Source organism: Pleurodeles waltl, chromosome 11 (assembly GCF_031143425.1).
Source record: "Pleurodeles waltl isolate 20211129_DDA chromosome 11, aPleWal1.hap1.20221129, whole genome shotgun sequence".
NCBI lineage: Eukaryota > Metazoa > Chordata > Amphibia > Caudata > Salamandridae > Pleurodeles > Pleurodeles waltl.
Window position 1 is genome coordinate 1,023,849,154 of NC_090450.1, and position 20,623 is coordinate 1,023,869,776.

Genomic DNA, 20,623 nt, shown 5'->3' on the forward strand with positions numbered 1-20,623 from the left:
ACTGCAGGTGTTGCATCACATTACATATCACAAGATCACTGCAGGTGTTGCATAACACATTGCATATCACGAGATCACTGCAGGTGTGGCATCACACATTACATATCACAAGATCACTGCAGGTGTTGCATCACATTACATATCACAAGATCACTGCAGGTGTTGCATCACATTGCATATCTCGAGATCACTGCAGGTGTTGCATCATATATTACATATCACAAGATCACTACAGGTGTTGCATCACATTACATATCACAAGATCACTGCAGGTGTTGCATAACACATTGCATATCACGAGATCACTGCAGGTGTTGCATAACACATTGCATATCACGAGATCACTGCAGGTGTTGCATCACACATTACATATCACAAGATCACTGCAGGTGTTGCATCACATTGCATATCACGAGATCACTGCAGGTGTTGCATAACACATTACATATCACAAGATCACTGCAGGTGTTGCATAACACATTGCATATCACGAGATCACTGCAGGTGTTGCATCACATATTACCCACCACAAGATCACTGCAGGTGTTGCATCATATATTACATATCACAAGATCACTGCAGGTGTTGCATCACATTGCATATCACGAGATCACTGCAGGTGTTGCATAACATATTGCATATCGCGAGATCACTGCAGGTGTTGCATCACACATTACATATCACAAGATCACTGCAGGTGTTGCATAACATATTGCATATCACGAGATCACTGCAGGTGTTGCATCATATATTACATATCACAAGATCACTGCAGGTGTTGCATCACATTGCATATCACGAGATCACTGCAGGTGTTGCATAACACATTGCATATCACGAGATCACTGCATGTGTTGCATAACACATTGCATATCACGAGATCACTGCATGTGTTGCATAACACATTGCATATCACGAGATCACTGCATGTGTTGCATCACATATTACCCACCACAAGATCACTGCAACCTGCTGGAAGTTCACCCAACAAGCTATTGAGGAGCTAAGATGCAACTTCTCAACGCCCCAGACACCTATCGAAGCGCTATGCCATCTCACAACCTGCTGGAAGATCACCCAACAGGCTGCCCAGCAGCTAAGATACAGCTCCTCAAAGCCTTGGCCGCGTGTCCAGGCACTAAGCCATGTTACAACCTTCTGGAAGCTCACCCAGATCCCCAGGCCGTCGCTGAGCTAGACTGTCACTCGCTTGAAGCTCCTCCATACCTGTGTAGAGGGCTGAGCTGTAAAATGATCAAACTTCCTATCCCGGCTCCACCCCTGGTCCAACCTGCTCCAAGCTCAGCTCATCCCTGTACAGACCCAGGGCTGCAATAGAACATGCTTGAAGCTCCCCCGAAACTTGGAATGCTATGTCTTCCTCTCTGGAAAAGTTTTACACTGGGAGGAGGAGCTACATGAAACATGTCCTAATGTGTCAGACTCAGGGGGTCCAGCAGGGGGTCTGGTAGGTTTTCGTTACTTTAGTGAGTTTATGTCAAGTTTTCATGTCACTAGTAAGCAGGAATTTGAGGTATCTGCATCAGGCCAGGTTTCCAGCCACAGAGGCCATGGGGACTTCATCAGTACGGGGGTGCATTATATGTATGAAAGGGTTTAAGCGAACGCGCCCCGAACTGTTCACAAGAGGGAAGGTCTGAGAGCCCAGACCCATCCACAGACCACAGGTCCCTGCAGCTTGGAACATCCACTGAAGCAGGCGACCTGCACCAGTGTGTACAAGAGTGAAAACACAGGGCGGGCCAGAGGCCTGGGCACCGAAAGTACACGAGTCCAGAGCCAGGAGGAGGCCTGAGGCCTGGGCACCAAAAGTACAAGAGTCCAGAGCCAAGAGGAGGACCAGAGGCCTGGGCATCAAAGGTACACGAGTCCAGAGCCAAGAGGAGGGCAGCAGGCCTGGGCATCGAAGGTACGTGAGTCCAGAGCCAAGAGGAGGCCAGAGGCCTGGGCACCGAAAGTACACGAGTCCAGAGCCAAGAGGAGGGCAGCAGGCCTGGGCATCGAAGGTACGTGAGTCCAGAGCCAAGAGGAGGGCCAGAGGCCTGGGCACCGAAAGTACACGTGTCCAGAGCCAAGAGGAGGGCCACAGGCCTGGGCATCGAAGGTAGACGAGTCCAGAGCGAGGAGGAGGCCAGAGGCCTGGGCACAGAAAGTACACGAGTCCAGAGCCAAGAGGCGGGCCAGAGGCCTGGGCATCGAAGGTACACATGTCCAAAGCCAGGAGGAGGCCAGAGGCCTGGGCACCAAACGTACATGAGTCCAGAGCCAAGAGGCGGGCCAGACACCTGGGCATCAAAGGTACACGAGTCCAGAGCCAAGAGGAGGGCCAGAGGCCTGGGCATCGAAGGTACACATGTCCAAAGACAGGAGGAGGCCAGAGGCCTGGGCACCAAAAGTACACGAGTCCAGAGCCAGGAGGAGGCCAGAGGCCCGGGCACCAAAAGTACAAGAGTCCAGAGCCAAGAAGAGGACCAGAGGCCTGGGCATCGAAGGTACACAAGTGTAGAGCCAAGAGGAGGCCCAATGGCCTGGACATCGAAGGTACACGAGTTTAGAGCCAAGAGGAGGGCCAGAGGCCTGGGCACCAAAAGTACAGGAGTCCATAGCCAGGAGGAGGCCAGAGGCCTGGGCACCGAAAGTACAGGAGTCCAGAGCCAGGAGGAGGCCAGAGGCCTGGGCACCGAAAGTACACGATTCCAGAGCCAAGAGGAGGGCCAGAGGCCTGGGCATCGAATGTACACGAGTCCAGAGCCAAGAGGCGGGACAGAGGCCTGGGCATCGAAGGTACACATGTCCAAAGCCAGGAGGAGGTGAGAGGCCTGGGCACTGAAAGTACACATGTCCAAAGCCAGGAGGAGGCAAAAGGCCTGGGCACTGAAAGTAAACGAGTCCAGAGCCAAGAGGAGGGCCGCAGGCCTGGGCATTGAAGGTACACGAGTCCAGAGCCAAGAGGAGGGCCAGAGGCCTGGGCATCGGAATATACGAGTCTAAAGCCCAGAGGAGGACAGCGACCTGGGCATCAAAGGTGAACACGAGTTCAGAGCTGGGGTGGGAGTATGGGGGGAGGGCAGAGTCCTGGGCATCGATGTCCACGTGTCCAAAGCCAGGAGGAGGCCAGAGGCCTGGGCATCGAATGAGCACGAGTCCAAAGCCAGGAGGGAGTGCCAGAGAGGCAAACACCAGATCTAAAAACAAGCATTGCAGCTGCCCAGACAACTTACATTCATGACAAGACTGCGCTGGTTGGAGACGGCACTGGGTGAGGCACTGTAGGAGGCTGGACTGGCTTGTAGTGGGTACCAAGGGGTACTTGCACCTTGCACCAGGCCCAGTTATCCCTTATTAGTGTATAGGGTGTCTAGCAGCTTAGGCTGATAGATAATGGTAGCTTAGCAAAGCAGCTCAGGCTGAACTAGGAGACGTGTGAAGCTACTACAGTACCACTTAGTGTCATATGCACAATATCATAAGAAAACACAATACACAGTTATACTAAAAATAAAGGTACTTTATTTTTATGACAATATGCCAAAGTATCTTAGAGTGTACCCTCAGTAAGAGGATAGGAAATATACACAAGATATATATACACAATAGCAAAAATATGCAGTATAGTCTTAGAAAACAGTGCAAACAATGTATAATTACAATAGGATGCAATGGGGAAACATAGGGATAGGGGCAACACAAACCATATACTCCAAAAGTGGAATGTGAACCACGAATGGACCCCAAACCTATGTGAACTTGTAGAGGGTCGCTGGGACTATTAGAAAATAGTGAGAGTTAGAAAAATAACCCTCCCCAAGACCCTGAAAAGTGAGTGCAAAGTGCACCAAAGTTCCCCTAAGGACAAAATAGTCGTGTTAGAGGGAGAATGCAAGGAAAACACAAATCAGCAATGCAACAACGATGGATTCCTGTCTGAAGGTACCTGTGGAACAAGGGGACCAAGTCCAAAAGTCACAAGCAGCTCGGAGATGGGCAGATGCCCAAGAAATGCCAGCGGTTGGTGCAAAGAAGCTCTTACTAGGCTGAAGAACTGTGAATACTGCAGGAACGACAAGGGCTAGAGACTTCCCCTTTGGAGGATGGATCCCCCACGCCTTGGAGAGTCGTGCAGAAGTGTTTTCCCGCCGGATGGACGCCAACAAGCCTTGCTACACGCAAATCGTGCGTTTGGCGTTTTTGGACGCTGCTGGGGCCCAGGAGGGACCAGGAGGTCGCAAATTGGACCTGCAGAGAGAGGGGACGTCGAGCAAGACAAGGAGCCCTCACTGAAGCAGGTAGCACCCGGAGAAGTGCCAGAAACAGGCACTACGAGGATGCGTGAAACGGTGCTCGCCGAAGTTGCACAAAGGAGTCCCACGTCGCCGGAGACCAACTTAGAAAGTCGTGCAATGCAGGTTAGAGTGCCGTGGACCCAGGCTTGGCTGTGCACGAAGGATTTCCGCCGGAAGTGCACAGGGGCCGGAGAAGCTTGCAAAGTCGCGGTTCCCAGCAATGCAGCCCAGCGAGGTGAGGCAAGGACTTACCTCCACCAAACTTGGGCTGAAGAGTCACTGGACTGTGGGGGTCACTTGGACGGTGTCGCTGGATTCGAGGGACCTCGCTCGTCGTGCTGAGAGGAGACCCAAGGGACCGGAGATGCAGCTTTTTGGTGCCTGCGGTTGCAGGGGGAAGATTCCGTCGACCCACGGGAGATTTCTTCGGAGCTTCTGGTGCAGAGAGGAGGCAGACTACCCCCACAGCATGCACAAGCAGGAAAACAGTCGAGAAGGCGGCAGGATCAGCGTTACAGAGTTGCAGTAGTCGTCTTTGCTACTATGTTGCAGGTTTGCAGGCTTCCAGCGCGGTCAGCGGTCGATTCCTTATCAGAAGGTGAAGAGGGAGATGCAGAGGAACTCGGCTGAGCTCATGCATTCGTTATCTAAAGTTTCCCCAGAGACAGAGACCCTAAATAGCCAGAAAAGAGGGTTTGGCTACCTAGGAGAGAGGATAGGCTACTAACACCTGAAGGAGCCTATCAGCAGGAGTCTCTGACGTCACCTGGTGGCACTGGCCACTCAGAGCAGTCCAGTGTGCCAGCAGCACCTCTGTTTCCAAGATGGCAGAGGTCTGGAGCACACTGGAGGAGCTCTGGACACCTCCCAGGGGAGGTGCAGGTCAGGGGAGTGGTCACTCCCCTTTCCTTTGTCCAGTTTCGCGCCAGAGCAGGGGCTAAGGGGTCCCTGAACCGGTGTAGACTGGCTTATGCAGAATTGGGCACCTCTGTGCCCAACAAAGCATTTCCAGAGGCTGGGGGAGGCTACTCCTCCCCTGCCTTCACACCATTTTCCAAAGGGAGAGGGTGTCACACCCTCTCTCAGAGGAAGTTCTTTGTTCTGCCATCCTGGGCCAGGCCTGGCTGGACCCCAGGAGGGCAGCTGCCTGTCTGAGGGGTTGGCAGCAGCAGCAGCTGCAGTGAAACCCCAGGAAGGGCAGTTTGGCAGTACCAGGGTCTGTGCTACAGACCACTGGGATCATGGAATTGTACCAACAATGCCAGGATGGCATAGAGGGGGCAATTCCATGATCATAGACATGTTACATGGCCATATTCGGAGTTACCATGGTGAAGCTACATATAGGTAGTGACCTATATGTAGTGCACGCGTGTAATGGTGTCCCCGCACTCACAAAGTTCAGTGAATTGGCTCTGAACAATGTGGGGGCACCTTGGCTAGTGCCAGGGTGCCCTCACACTAAGTAACTTTGCACCTAACCTTTACCAGGTAAAGGTTAGACATATAGGTGACTTATAAGTTACTTAAGTGCAGTGTAAAATGGCTGTGAAATAACGTGGACGTTATTTCACTCAGGCTGCAGTGGCAGGCCTGTGTAAGAATTGTCAGAGCTCCCTATGGGTGGCAAAAGAAATGCTGCAGCCCATAGGGATCTCCTGGAACCCCAATACCCTGGGTACCTCAGTACCATATACTAGGGAATTATAAGGGTGTTCCAGTAAGCCAATGTAAATTGGTAAAATTGGTCACTAGCCTGTTAGTGACAATTTGAAAGTAATGAGAGAGCATAACCACTGAGGTTCTGGTTAGCAGAGCCTCAGTGAGACAGTTAGGCACCACACAGGGAACATATACATGCACACCTATGAGCACTGGGGCCCTGTGTGACAGGGTCCCAGTGACACATACATATAGGCCACAAACCTATGAGCACTGGGGTCCTGACCAGCAGGATCCCAGTGACACATAACAAACATACTGAAAACATAGTGTTTTCACTATGAGCACTGAGGCCTGGCTATCAGGATCCCAGTGAGACAGTGAAAACAGTGACAAACACCCTGACATACACTCACAAACAGGCCAAAAGTGGGGGTAACAAGGCTAGAAAGAGGCTACCTTCTCACACAACCCCCCCCCAAACGAAGGACAATAAGGCTAACCTTGGCCAGTTGAGACTTTATTGTCTAAGTGGTGATAAGTAGAGAGTAGCTCTGCAATAGACTGGTTACTCCCTTTATCATCCACTATATGGTTACTTCCCTGTGGGGATGTAAACCACCCTGTTTGAAGTTTTTTAGCTAACCAACAATGTGAAGATGTATTTTCAGAGTTTCTATCAGTAAGTTTTAGTTTAGAGCAGTGGGAATTATCCACTGAACCTATTTGTAATGATGGAAATGCCAGACAGGGATGCTGTCTCAGTAAAGCCATAGCTGGGCAAAAACTTTGTCCATTTGGCTGGAAGAGAGAACAGGGATGCTGTTTCTCTTGAGTTGGAGCAGGGCAGGGATGCTGTCCTATGAGCTCCACACTAGGGCAGGGATGCTGTCCTAAGTGTTGTGAGGTAGTGCAGGGTTTCTGCACTAAAGTTTCTCTGGGAGGGTTGGAGGGATGCTCCATGTTAACTAAAATGGTGCTGTTTTTCTCACCAATGTTAGTTATCCCACAGAGAGGTACTTCCACCTCAGGGAGTCCAGCTTTGCCAGCTGATGATTCCCTTGGAACAGGTGCCACCCCAGGAGAGGTTTCTCCCACCACAGGAATGGTATCCTGAATGGTAGGGTGGTTAGGGGATACTGTGATACCCTTTTTACCTGTTGATGGAGAGGGATCCTGAGTTTTCAGGCCTTCTCTCCTTTGCTTTTTCATTTCACTTGAAATGAGAGGGAACAATTCCTCAGGGATGCCCAGCATGGCTGCATGGGCATAAAACTCTACATCAGCCCAACCTGAGGCCTCTAGGTCATTACCTAAGAGACAGTCTACAGGTAAGCTAGGTGATACCACCACCTGCTTAGGGCCAGTAACTCCACCCCAACTAAACTGAATTATAGCTAAGGGAAGAAACTTAGTGGAGTTATGGACATCAATAATCTTATACTGTTGTCCAATGATGTGTTGTTCAGGAGGCACTAGGTTTTCAGTCACCAAAGTGAAACTGGCACCTGTGTCCCTGTAGGCCAAGGCCTCAACACCATTTATTGAAACTGTCTGCCTGTACTTATCCATTGTAAGGGGACAAGCAGCCAGTGTGGCAAGGCCAATGCCACTAGGTGTGACAGAAACTGTCTTGGGACTGATTACATCAGTTTCCACTATGGACCCATAAGTGAACCCAACTACACCCTTTGCTTGACTGTTGCCAGCAGTCCCACCACTAGTACCACTGCTGCTAGGGGCACTAGAGCTTGATGTATTAGTGGTGGTAGGCTCAGGGGGTTTACCTGGACAGGACTTATCCCCTGGCCTATGGCCTCTATTTTTACACACAAAGCACCAAGGCTTTTTAATGTGTGCAGGTTGGGAAGAAGAGGAAGAATTTGTATTATCCCCACCCTCTGAAGAGTGTTTAAGATTTGAAGTGGGATCTTTGGTTTTACCCTTATCCCCATGCTTATCTTGAGATTTTTCACCATCTTTCTTCTTATTGCCATCTTTGTCACCCCCTGTATGAACTTTTCTGTTCACCCTTGTTCTGACCCATTTGTCTGCCTTCTTTCCCAATTCTTGGGGAGAGGTCAGATCAGAGTCTACCAGGTACTGGTGCAACAAATCAGACACACAATTATTAAGAATATGCTCTCTCAGGATCAAGTTATACAGGCTGTCATAATCAGTAACTTTACTGCCATGTAACCACCCCTCCAAGGCCTTCACTGCCTGGTCAATGAAATCAACCCAGTCTTGTGAAGACTCCTTTTTGGTATCTCTGAACTTTATCCTGTACTGTTCAGTGGTTAAGCCATAACCATCCAGGAGTGCATTCTTAAGAACTTGGAAATTGTTAGCATCATTTTCTTTTACAGTAAGGAGCCTATCCCTACCTTTTCCGGTAAATGATAGCCATAGGATAGCAGCCCACTGCTTTTGAGGGACATCCTGTACAACACAGGCCCTCTCAAGTGCAGCAAACCACTTGTTAATGTCATCCCCCTCCTTGTAAGGGGGAACTATCTTATGCAGATTCCTGGAATCATGCTCTTTTGCAGGATGACTATGGGGAATACTGCTGCTGCCACCATGGGTATCTAAACCCATTTTCTGTCTTTCCCTCTCTATTTCTAAAGACTGTCTATCCAAATCCAGCTGTTGCTTCTTGAGCTTCAGTCTGGTTTGCTCCACTCTCAATCTATTGAGCTCCCTTTCTAACAATCTGTCATCAGGGTGGGTGGGAGGGACATTTCTAGATACAGAGGTATGATGGGAATGAACAGAAGGAGACCTGTCCCTTACAGAGGGCACCCTAACAGCTTGGCTACCAGTATAATGTGAGAGCACATCATCAGTATGATGTGATTCAACCTCTGTACCAACTATGCTAGACTGTCTAGTAATGGGCAGGCTGAGAAGTTTCTTTCCTGAACCTTTTCCTGGGGGAGTCCCTGGATCAGATTGAGAACCATTAGCTACTTTTTCTACAGATTGGGCACTTATGGCCTTATCCTGTACTCTAAGCATATTAATTAACAGTTCTAAGGAAGGATTCTTCCCTACACTCAAACCTCTCTCTATGCAGAGACTCCTTGCTCCTTTCCAGCTAAGGTGATCATATGCAAGTTTGGACAGTTCAACTTTTTGGCCTGTGCCAGACATTTTTTTAGAGAGAGTTAAAGTGATAGACAAAGAAAAAAAGTTTTCAGAACTTTTTGGAAAGACAGAAAAAACTTTTTAAACTTTTAAGAACTTTTTGAAAGTTTAGAAGTACTTTTCAGCACTTAGAAAAGAGTGAAAAGAGGAAATGCAAAACTTTTTGTCTATGTGTATATACACTGACCTTGTTTTGTATATTTTTCTCTTATGAAAAGTACAATGACAAGAGTGGTAAGTAGTCTCAAGCACTTATCCCACCACTGCACAACCAATGTAGGAGGCTGGACTGGCTTGTAGTGGGTACCAAGGGGTACTTGCACCTTGCACCAGGCCCAGTTATCCCTTATTAGTGTATAGGGTGTCTAGCAGCTTAGGCTGATAGATAATGGTAGCTTAGCAAAGCAGCTCAGGCTGAACTAGGAGACGTGTGAAGCTACTACAGTACCACTTAGTGTCATATGCACAATATCATAAGAAAACACAATACACAGTTATACTAAAAATAAAGGTACTTTATTTTTATGACAATATGCCAAAGTATCTTAGAGTGTACCCTCAGTAAGAGGATAGGAAATATACACAAGATATATATACACAATAGCAAAAATATGCAGTATAGTCTTAGAAAACAGTGCAAACAATGTATAATTACAATAGGATGCAATGGGGAAACATAGGGATAGGGGCAACACAAACCATATACTCCAAAAGTGGAATGTGAACCACGAATGGACCCCAAACCTATGTGACCTTGTAGAGGGTCGCTGGGACTATTAGAAAATAGTGAGAGTTAGAAAAATAACCCTCCCCAAGACCCTGAAAAGTGAGTGCAAAGTGCACCAAAGTTCCCCTAAGGACAAAATAGTCGTGTTAGAGGGAGAATGCAAGGAAAACACAAATCAGCAATGCAACAACGATGGATTCCTGTCTGAAGGTACCTGTGGAACAAGGGGACCAAGTCCAAAAGTCACAAGCAGCTCGGAGATGGGCAGATGCCCAAGAAATGCCAGCGGTTGGTGCAAAGAAGCTCTTACTAGGCTGAAGAACTGTGAATACTGCAGGAACGACAAGGGCTAGAGACTTCCCCTTTGGAGGATGGATCCCCCACGCCTTGGAGAGTCGTGCAGAAGTGTTTTCCCGCCGGATGGACGCCAACAAGCCTTGCTACACGCAAATCGTTCGTTTGGCGTTTTTGGACGCTGCTGGGGCCCAGGAGGGACCAGGAGGTCGCAAATTGGACCTGCAGAGAGAGGGGACGTCGAGCAAGACAAGGAGCCCTCACTGAAGCAGGTAGCACCCGGAGAAGTGCCAGAAACAGGCACTACGAGGATGCGTGAAACGGTGCTCGCCGAAGTTGCACAAAGGAGTCCCACGTCGCCGGAGACCAACTTAGAAAGTCGTGCAATGCAGGTTAGAGTGCCGTGGACCCAGGCTTGGCTGTGCACGAAGGATTTCCGCCGGAAGTGCACAGGGGCCGGAGAAGCTTGCAAAGTCGCGGTTCCCAGCAATGCAGCCCAGCGAGGTGAGGCAAGGACTTACCTCCACCAAACTTGGGCTGAAGAGTCACTGGACTGTGGGGGTCACTTGGACGGTGTCGCTGGATTCGAGGGACCTCGCTCGTCGTGCTGAGAGGAGACCCAAGGGACCGGAGATGCAGCTTTTTGGTGCCTGCGGTTGCAGGGGGAAGATTCCGTCGACCCACGGGAGATTTCTTCGGAGCTTCTGGTGCAGAGAGGAGGCAGACTACCCCCACAGCATGCACAAGCAGGAAAACAGTCGAGAAGGCGGCAGGATCAGCGTTACAGAGTTGCAGTAGTCGTCTTTGCTACTATGTTGCAGGTTTGCAGGCTTCCAGCGCGGTCAGCGGTCGATTCCTTATCAGAAGGTGAAGAGGGAGATGCAGAGGAACTCGGCTGAGCTCATGCATTCGTTATCTAAAGTTTCCCCAGAGACAGAGACCCTAAATAGCCAGAAAAGAGGGTTTGGCTACCTAGGAGAGAGGATAGGCTACTAACACCTGAAGGAGCCTATCAGCAGGAGTCTCTGACGTCACCTGGTGGCACTGGCCACTCAGAGCAGTCCAGTGTGCCAGCAGCACCTCTGTTTCCAAGATGGCAGAGGTCTGGAGCACACTGGAGGAGCTCTGGACACCTCCCAGGGGAGGTGCAGGTCAGGGGAGTGGTCACTCCCCTTTCCTTTGTCCAGTTTCGCGCCAGAGCAGGGGCTAAGGGGTCCCTGAACCGGTGTAGACTGGCTTATGCAGAATTGGGCACCTCTGTGCCCAACAAAGCATTTCCAGAGGCTGGGGGAGGCTACTCCTCCCCTGCCTTCACACCATTTTCCAAAGGGAGAGGGTGTCACACCCTCTCTCAGAGGAAGTTCTTTGTTCTGCCATCCTGGGCCAGGCCTGGCTGGACCCCAGGAGGGCAGCTGCCTGTCTGAGGGGTTGGCAGCAGCAGCAGCTGCAGTGAAACCCCAGGAAGGGCAGTTTGGCAGTACCAGGGTCTGTGCTACAGACCACTGGGATCATGGAATTGTACCAACAATGCCAGGATGGCATAGAGGGGGCAATTCCATGATCATAGACATGTTACATGGCCATATTCGGAGTTACCATGGTGAAGCTACATATAGGTAGTGACCTATATGTAGTGCACGCGTGTAATGGTGTCCCCGCACTCACAAAGTTCAGTGAATTGGCTCTGAACAATGTGGGGGCACCTTGGCTAGTGCCAGGGTGCCCTCACACTAAGTAACTTTGCACCTAACCTTTACCAGGTAAAGGTTAGACATATAGGTGACTTATAAGTTACTTAAGTGCAGTGTAAAATGGCTGTGAAATAACGTGGACGTTATTTCACTCAGGCTGCAGTGGCAGGCCTGTGTAAGAATTGTCAGAGCTCCCTATGGGTGGCAAAAGAAATGCTGCAGCCCATAGGGATCTCCTGGAACCCCAATACCCTGGGTACCTCAGTACCATATACTAGGGAATTATAAGGGTGTTCCAGTAAGCCAATGTAAATTGGTAAAATTGGTCACTAGCCTGTTAGTGACAATTTGAAAGTAATGAGAGAGCATAACCACTGAGGTTCTGGTTAGCAGAGCCTCAGTGAGACAGTTAGGCACCACACAGGGAACATATACATGCACACCTATGAGCACTGGGGCCCTGTGTGACAGGGTCCCAGTGACACATACATATAGGCCACAAACCTATGAGCACTGGGGTCCTGACCAGCAGGATCCCAGTGACACATAACAAACATACTGAAAACATAGTGTTTTCACTATGAGCACTGAGGCCTGGCTATCAGGATCCCAGTGAGACAGTGAAAACAGTGACAAACACCCTGACATACACTCACAAACAGGCCAAAAGTGGGGGTAACAAGGCTAGAAAGAGGCTACCTTCTCACAGGCACACTCAGAGGTTGTCTGAACAAGAAATGATGTCCGAGGAAACAACTCTTGGGGGCATATTTAGAAGCCCCTTGCGCCGCGGTGCTTCACTGTTTGTGATGCTCGGGCGGCTCAGAGTACAGACCCATATCAACGAGGCCACACAAAACAAAATTGCATGGCTTTTCATGGCCTCCTAGATATGGTGTAAGGCAGGTGTCTTCAAACTAGGGGGCCTCAAGTGATCCTGGGGGTGCCAGGCTTTGACCAAAAGAAGCATTACACAGATAACAGTGTTTTGTTTTAAGTAGAAACATGTTATTACATTTAAAAAAAGGCAACAGTACTTAACTGCAATGTTTAAATACATCTAGATGTATTCAAACATTGCCAGCTTTATATAATGATTGTGAAAAATTCTGAGGCGGGCCCAGTGATTTTTATTTTTCAACTGGGGGGGGCGTGGCATTAAAATGTTTGGAAACCACTGGTGTAAGGCAATGCAAGTTGCTGTGTTGTCTTACACTGCGTCAGGGATGCGTTCCATGGGTGTTGCGGTGGGTGTTCCCATGCAACACCCATGGGTTTTGACGCATCCCCATATTTACAAGGATCTGTAAACCCGGGAATGCATCAAGCCTGTACGTTTCCCCAGGGCAGGAGCAACGAGGAGAAATATCTTTCCTTTTTCCATGAGTAACTCATTCTGCATACAAAAAGAGGAGGAAAACACCTCCAGGGATTGCTTTTGTGCAGGAAGGGTTCCCCTTCCTGCACAAAAACAATCCTGACACCAATGCAGACACCCTTGCACCACAGTGGTGTTTAGTGGCGCTAGGCACAAAATTGTGGGCCGGCTCTGGCTGAAGGGACAGGAATGTGCCATATCCTGTAACTAAGGTGTATTTCTGCCCTTTCGAAATGGCATAGGGCAGCACAGCAAAAAAACTTGCAGCACTGCCCTACGCTAACTCACTGCAAATATGCCCCTCGGTTACTATTGCTGGGTCAAAGGTAGAGGGGAAAACTCCAGGGGGGAGGAGGAGGTCTCTTCATGTAGACTGAGCCAGGGTCTTTGGGTGGTAAGGAAGTCATTGGGCTCCTAGGGAGAGGCGAGGCGGACAGGAGGGTAACACACCGTGGACCAACTCTGTGGTGGTTCCAACCAACCATATGCGTCACCTTTCATCCTCTCCTGCACAGGGTGCCAGTCTGACAGGGTAAAAACATGCCTCATCTCACCCGGGTGGAGTCACACGGTAACAAGCATTGGCTGCTGAAAGGGTGACCGCCTTCGGCCCAGCAGGGCAGGTGAAATCTGGACCTGTAGGTTCTGCGTAGGTGGCCAGCCATGATGGCTCTTCCACTTAATGTGTCCATGTATAGCACAACGCACTGCTACTCCCTTTATAAAGCTGCACAACACCTGCACACAGGACGTGCACAACATCTGCACAACAACTGCACAACACCTGCACAGCACCTGCTCAACACCTGCAAAACACCTGCACAGCACTGGCACAACACCTGGACATCACCTGCACAACATCTACACAGCGCCTGCACAACAACTGCACAACACATGCACAACACCTACACAACATGTGCACAACACCTGCACAGCATCACGGATATAATGGAACCTATTATACGGCGGGCGGGATATTCGTCAGGTTTGTGGTGGAATGTCCCAGACGCCAAGGTCGTAATCAGGGCCATTATCTTAAAAGCAAAACAAACCAAATGAACGTCCAATAGCAAGTAGTTGTTTGCACCGTCTGCTTATAGAAGGCTGAGGCATCCAACCAGCACACACTTGCTAAACATAAAAAACGCTATTTAATTTTCACATGGATACAAGGTACAAACACTTTGTTTCAATCACAGGCTTCGGGTCTCCTCACATCCGCAGTCTAACAAAAGAACTAAGGCCCTCATTGGCGGCAAATGGCACCTACCGCCACAGCGACGGCCAAAAACATACCGTCGCCGTGGCTACCAGCCGCCAACTGCATTATGACCATAGGCACAATACCGCCAGAAGGCTGGCGGAATTTCGTCGATGGTCATGGCGGGGGATGACAGTAAGGTGAAGCTGCTGCCAGCAGCAGCGCCACACCAGCAAGCCACCGCCGACCGCCTCATGAGCCATGATACGGCCTGGCGGTGTTTTGCTGGCGGATGCTGCTGCTGGCAGCAGCCCCACGTCCGGTCTCCTGCGGGAGGTCCACCTGCAAGCAGGTAAGTCGGGTGCTCCGACAGCAGAGGGGGATGTGGGGTGTTGTGTCCGTGTATGGGGGTGTTGTGTGTGTGGTTGGTGTGTGTGTCTGTTTTTTTATGTGTGCATGCGGGTGTGAGTCGCGTGGAATGCGAGCGTGAATGACTGAATGTGAGTGTACGTGTATGTTGTGTGTTGTGAATGTGTGTGTGCGACAATGTATGTGATTGTGTGTTGTGGTGAGTGGGTATGTATGTGTGCATACGTGGGTGGATGTGGGTAGGCGTGTGTGTATGAGTGTGTATGTGTGCGCATGTGGGTGTGTTGATAGCGGGGGCAGGAGCGGGAGGGTGATGAAGGACTCTGGGGAGGGGGAGGGGGGCAGGGGAGACCCCTATCAGTGCCAGGGGAGGAATTCCCTGGCACTGATAGTGCCTACCGCCCTGCTTTTTTGTGGCGGTAAGCTTGGCACGAAAACCATGGTGGTAGGTGGGGTCATTTTCCCGAGGGTGGGATTGTGATGGCTGCCTGGCTGGAGACCGAAGTCTCCAGCCCGGCGGCTGTTCCCACCCTGGCGGATGGAGTAATACATTGGCGGTTTCGCTTGAGCCATACCGCCAATGTTATTATTTAGGAAAAGGTACTGCCAGCCTGTTGGCAGTACCTTTTCCCAAATTACCGCCAGGGTCGTAATGACCCTTTAATTGTCCATGTCACCAGTCCCTAATGGGAACACAGGGGAGCCCACCCAGGACATCCCACTGCCTTGATGAACAGCCCATCCAGCCAATGGCAAAGCAGGAGACACATGAAAGCTGCTCCCTGGTGGGAAGTGACCCAAAGCCTCTGCGTGAAGACCCCAAGGCCGAGCTACACCAGGCGCTACAGCTGCCCGTGGCCAGACCTAAACAGGAACAGGGCCAAATGCCCAGAGCGACCTGTTTCAAAATCTTATCTTATGCTAAAAAAACAGATTTTACAAGAAACAAAAGCAATGTTAATTGGCAGAACCTGGTCACTTTTAAACAGGCGTTTTTACATGTTTAAATTGTTTTGAAAAACTAAATATTAATTTTCAAAATCAGGAATTTGCTTTATTTGCATCTTCATCTCAATACATCGCAGGCAAGAATGGAAGTTTTAAATGAAAATGATAAATTAATGTTGACTTACACGTAATGTCAACACATATCTTGTAATTATGTAACGCTGCGCATATTTTTATCTTTTTACTCATAGCAACATGTAATAAAATAAATTAGTCGTTGAGTATGTTTCTACTTGCTACTTTACTGCCACAGCGTTTTACCAATATTGGCTTTATTGATTCTTTGATTTCCTAACCCAAGGGATGTCAGTCAGGGCCTGGTGGGTCAGTCATTCTGGATACAAGCTTCGTTTTCTTTGGGACCAAGGGCGGCAAAGAGTCCTTGAGGGCCCAACCCCAAGGTGCGGTGGTTCATAACCTTTTAACTTCTGGGGACCCCCAGTGCATGACTCCTGGACACTGGGGACCCCCTCCTAAGCCATTTCTACCATTTGGACCCCAAAACAATACATGAAAACTACACTAAATGTCAACATTAAACAAATACATACATATGAAGTGTCTTGTTTAATTCACAGACAAAAGACATATAAAAAACGAAATGTGATGGGAGAGGCTCCAGCATGTTCTCTGCCTCTCTGGCTGCTAATGAGTGACCTCCCCTCCTGGGTGAGGATCAATGCGTTAACTGAGGTCACCAGCTGCCCCTGCCACTTTTTGCTGGACCTGAGATGCTCAACCAATCAAGCTAAGGATTTCCATTTCACCTTTAGGTTGCAATTTTAAATTCCTTCAAACTTGCAGAGCATTTTAAAGTTCTCAATTTGGCATTTATCTTTTACACAAAGGATGTGTCGCAGACCCCGGGGGTCCTTGAACCCCAGCTTAAGGGTGTCCCCACGCATCGCAATGTTTCCAATGAGGGCGGCTGGTGCTGGAACTAGGGAGTTTTGGCGTCTTCCACACTCTGCCGTATTGTCGCCTGGCTACCTCTGGATATGTTGTTGTGTGTCATCCACCTCAGAGAGGAACGTGACACAAGCTACATTGGCTGTGGCCTTGTGCTCCCTTGTGCTAAAACCACTCTCACAACAGAGCCTTAAAAAAGATGAATCAATGCAGTATCGCCGAGGGGCGTGAAGGGAAGGTGAGGGTCCTTCTTACCACAGGTGGTACCTGAGCTGGGGGTGGACCGCAGCATTAGGAAAGGGCAGGCCTGGAACTTCTACGTTCTTCTTGGGTTGGGTGCGTTTTAGGCTATGACAATTCCACCTGAGGATTGAGTGCTATCAGGACTTGCTGGACCGCCCCAACCTCCCCCTTCGGCGACTGGTCACTGGCTCGGTCTAGTGGCCAAGGCGCTGACAGATACCGAACGTGTTTTATCGGCCTGGTCCTCCCTGCTGGGTCTTGCAGCAGGAACCATGGAGCACACCTCCCAAAACTTTCATTTAATTGTGATCATCAAGCCAACTTGATAGGACGATACTGCTGTCCCTTGGAGTGCTTTTAACTACCTCATGGTCCTAGAACCTATGCAATTAGCAGAAAAGATTATGTTACAAAAAATAAAAAACCCTATTTTAAGTGATGAATTATTTTAGCTGTTCAATAGCCAGTCAAGACATATTCAGAAATAAATATTGACGAAATCAGTTTATTCCGTTTCATATGTTTTTGAAAGTAGGGGAAAGGACTTTGGAATAAATTACCTTATTGTGAACTGATCCACACTCAGGTCACTAGTAGTGGACACGTGGAAGGTCACTGTGTCCCCTTCTCGCACAGGATTGGTTGGCACATGGATCACGATGTTGGCGTCTAGGATCAGAGCTGACATCTTGAGTCGATCCTGCTTGGGGTACACAACCATGCTCCCAATCCTCTCCATTGGAAACAACGTCTGTCCATCACTGTGGCCCAGACGTAAGTTGTTCTCCCACTGTTCGGCTGAGCAATCTCCACCCCCATTGGCCGAGTACATGAAGTAATAGAGCTCCACGGGGAGCCCCTCTGGTGGGAGCGTGGGCTGCTGATCATCCGACAGTGAGAGAGGAGAGTTCAACAGACCAGGAAGGAGCTGCAACTCAGCAACACACAACCCCAGATCGCCTTTCAACCTACAGCTGGCCACAACGTCTCTGGTCTCCAGCAAGGCCACCAACTTCACACAAGGCAATATCTCCAGGGGATGCTGGTCTTCCCAATCCCGCCCCGCGATGTGAAACAAAACCTGGACCTTGGCTCTGTTGGAGTAGACTGAGCTTTCAATAATATGTGATTTCAACCTCCAATTAAATGTGAACTCGTTGCTAGGACTGAAAGCGTTTGAAGGCAACATCAACTCCTGTGGAAGGACTTGTTCTGCCCAGTATGGTCCATAACTGGCGTTTAACGCCGGCAGCGTCCTGGCTTTGTAGACATAGATTGGTTCCACTCTTGACTGCAAGCTGGAGTTCCGTGTGACATCCGGGTTGCTCTCCTTGAGGAAGAAGGACACCTCTGCGTTGCTGATGGTGAATGTTGATGGTAGATACACGGGCAATGAAGAAAACCTCTGTATTCCGTCCATGAGGCTTCGGCTCTCCGTCACTGCCAAAAAGAGAAGGGCAAAGGATAAGTTTTCTACTTGCAGTAAGTCAACAATCGAATCATTTATGTTCACTTCTACATTCCCGCTTTAGCGGCTTAGAAACCCGCACTTCCGCAAAACTCAGGTAATACAATCGATTCCCTTGGGCAGCCATTTAGGTCTGATTCCAAGAGAGCATTAAAGCTTTTTCTTTTGTTTTACAAAAGATGATGAAACTACTCGAGAGAACTACAGAGAGAGTACCATGCTGCATGAACTACACAAAGTAGGGGATTTAGTGTATGTTGCCTTTTGTTAGAAAGTAATACTAGTGACATCAGTGAGTGCCACCGGAAATAAAGCAAAATACAAAACAGACAACAAACATAGGCAAATGAACAGGTTGTCTGATATCCAATAAACTCAGAGCATATGATCAAGGTTATCTAACTTCCTCCAGAGCAAAACAGAAACAATCTACAGCAACTTCAAGCAACAATCCAACCCCAAAGACCGCATTGCCAACCTGACCACCATCAACCAAGACAAACATCTGACCATATGGAAAGCACTCACTGAAGAAGACACTGCCATTTGTTTAAGGGGGTACTCTCTGCTCCCATTCCCAGCCAAAGTGATGGAGAAGGCCATCAACAAACCCCAACCATCTTGAATGCCATGAGCAACTCAACCACTATCAATCAGGTTTGCAGAGCAACCACAGCACAGAAACAACACTCACTGTGTCCACTGATGAAATCTACACAATTCTAGTACATGGTGAAACCGCATCCCTCATCCTACTTGACCTGTCCAGTTCCTTAGATACAGTCCCCCATCGTAGCCTCGTCAGAAGATTGCACGACAAAAGAATCCAAGGACCGATACTCAATCTGATTTGCTCCTTCCTCACAGAAAGAACACAGCGAGTGAGACTACCGCCCTACGCATCTGAATCCAAGGATCTTATATGTTAGCTCCCCATGGTTCATCACTCGGCTCAATCCTGCCCAAGATCTACATGAAACCCATCAGGAACATCATCAGATCACATTGCATCTCCATCATATGCTACACCGACGACATCCAACTCATTCTATCACTGACCGAGAAATCCACCACCACCAGAACCAATGTCTCCGGCTGGATGATCAGCATAGCAGACTAGGTGAGAGACAACTGCCTGAAACTCAGTTCTGACCAGGTGGAAGTGCTGATCTTGGAGAACAAGAACTCTCCCTTGGACTCCAATGGTTGGCCATCAGAGCATGGACACTTACCAACAAACCACGCAAGAAACCTTGCACTCATTCTAGATGACTGGAGTAAGAGAACAGCACAGTTCAACCCAGTCAGCTTCTCCTGCTTCCATATACTCTGCATGCTCTACAAGATCTTTGAGCGGCTACCCTGGAACACCAGACGCACCCACACGCAAGTGCTAATCGCAAGCGGATTAAACTACAGCAACACACTCTTTGCCTGGATCTCCAAAGTCTCCTCCACTGACTCAGACCATCCAGAACGCCAGCAACAAGACTCATCCTTTACCTCACACAAAGCACACCATATCACACCACATCTCAGAGAGCTCCACTGGTTCACCAGACATAAACAATGTCAATTCAAACTTCTTACACGCATACAAGGCACTGCACAACATGAGACGTACATACCTTAACAGCTGCCTTTAGTTCCACTAACCCACCAGACATATGCGCTCACCTCACACTCACTTGTAAACATCCCCCTCATCCTCAAAAGCAGAAAGGGAGGTCATTCATTCTCCTAGATTAACCCCAAGACCTGAAATGACCTCCCTTTGCACACCAGGGAATCCTACCCACTTCTTGAACTCTGCAAGAACCTTCAGACCTGGCTCATTGACTAATTCCTTAGGACTGACTAACATCACCCTCACTCCTTCGTTAACACCTCTCTTCCAGTGCTTGTATACCTTTAAAAGTGATTAGCCCTGCTGGACAAAACAATATAAAATAACATAACACTCAGAATGGATTTCATTGCTGCGGTTACAAGGAAGACAGCAGTAAAATGTAGATGATCTACTGGTTTAAGAGGCCTTAATAAGAAGAGTTTCTGAGGTGTAGTCTCTAATATAGGAGAGATGTTGCCACCATAGGAAATGTAACTTTTTTTGGCCACGATCAAGTGAAATTGGAATAGTGAGCAGGATGTGCTACAGTAGTGGTTTGGTGGCTCCCAAACTTTTGACTTCAGTGGACCCCCACTTTATCATTACTGGA

The 20,623-nt window shown here is 49.0% G+C and overlaps 1 protein-coding gene across 1 annotated transcript in view; it reads right to left on the bottom strand.

The window, feature by feature from the left end:
* TMEM132B (transmembrane protein 132B) overlaps positions 1 to 20,623 on the bottom strand; it is an 816,836-nt gene that overhangs the window by 510,715 nt on the left and 285,498 nt on the right. The window contains exon 3 of the mRNA XM_069215373.1: positions 17,497 to 18,376. Coding sequence (XP_069071474.1) covers positions 17,497 to 18,376 — 880 coding nt within the window. The remainder of the gene's footprint in view (positions 1 to 17,496; positions 18,377 to 20,623) is intronic.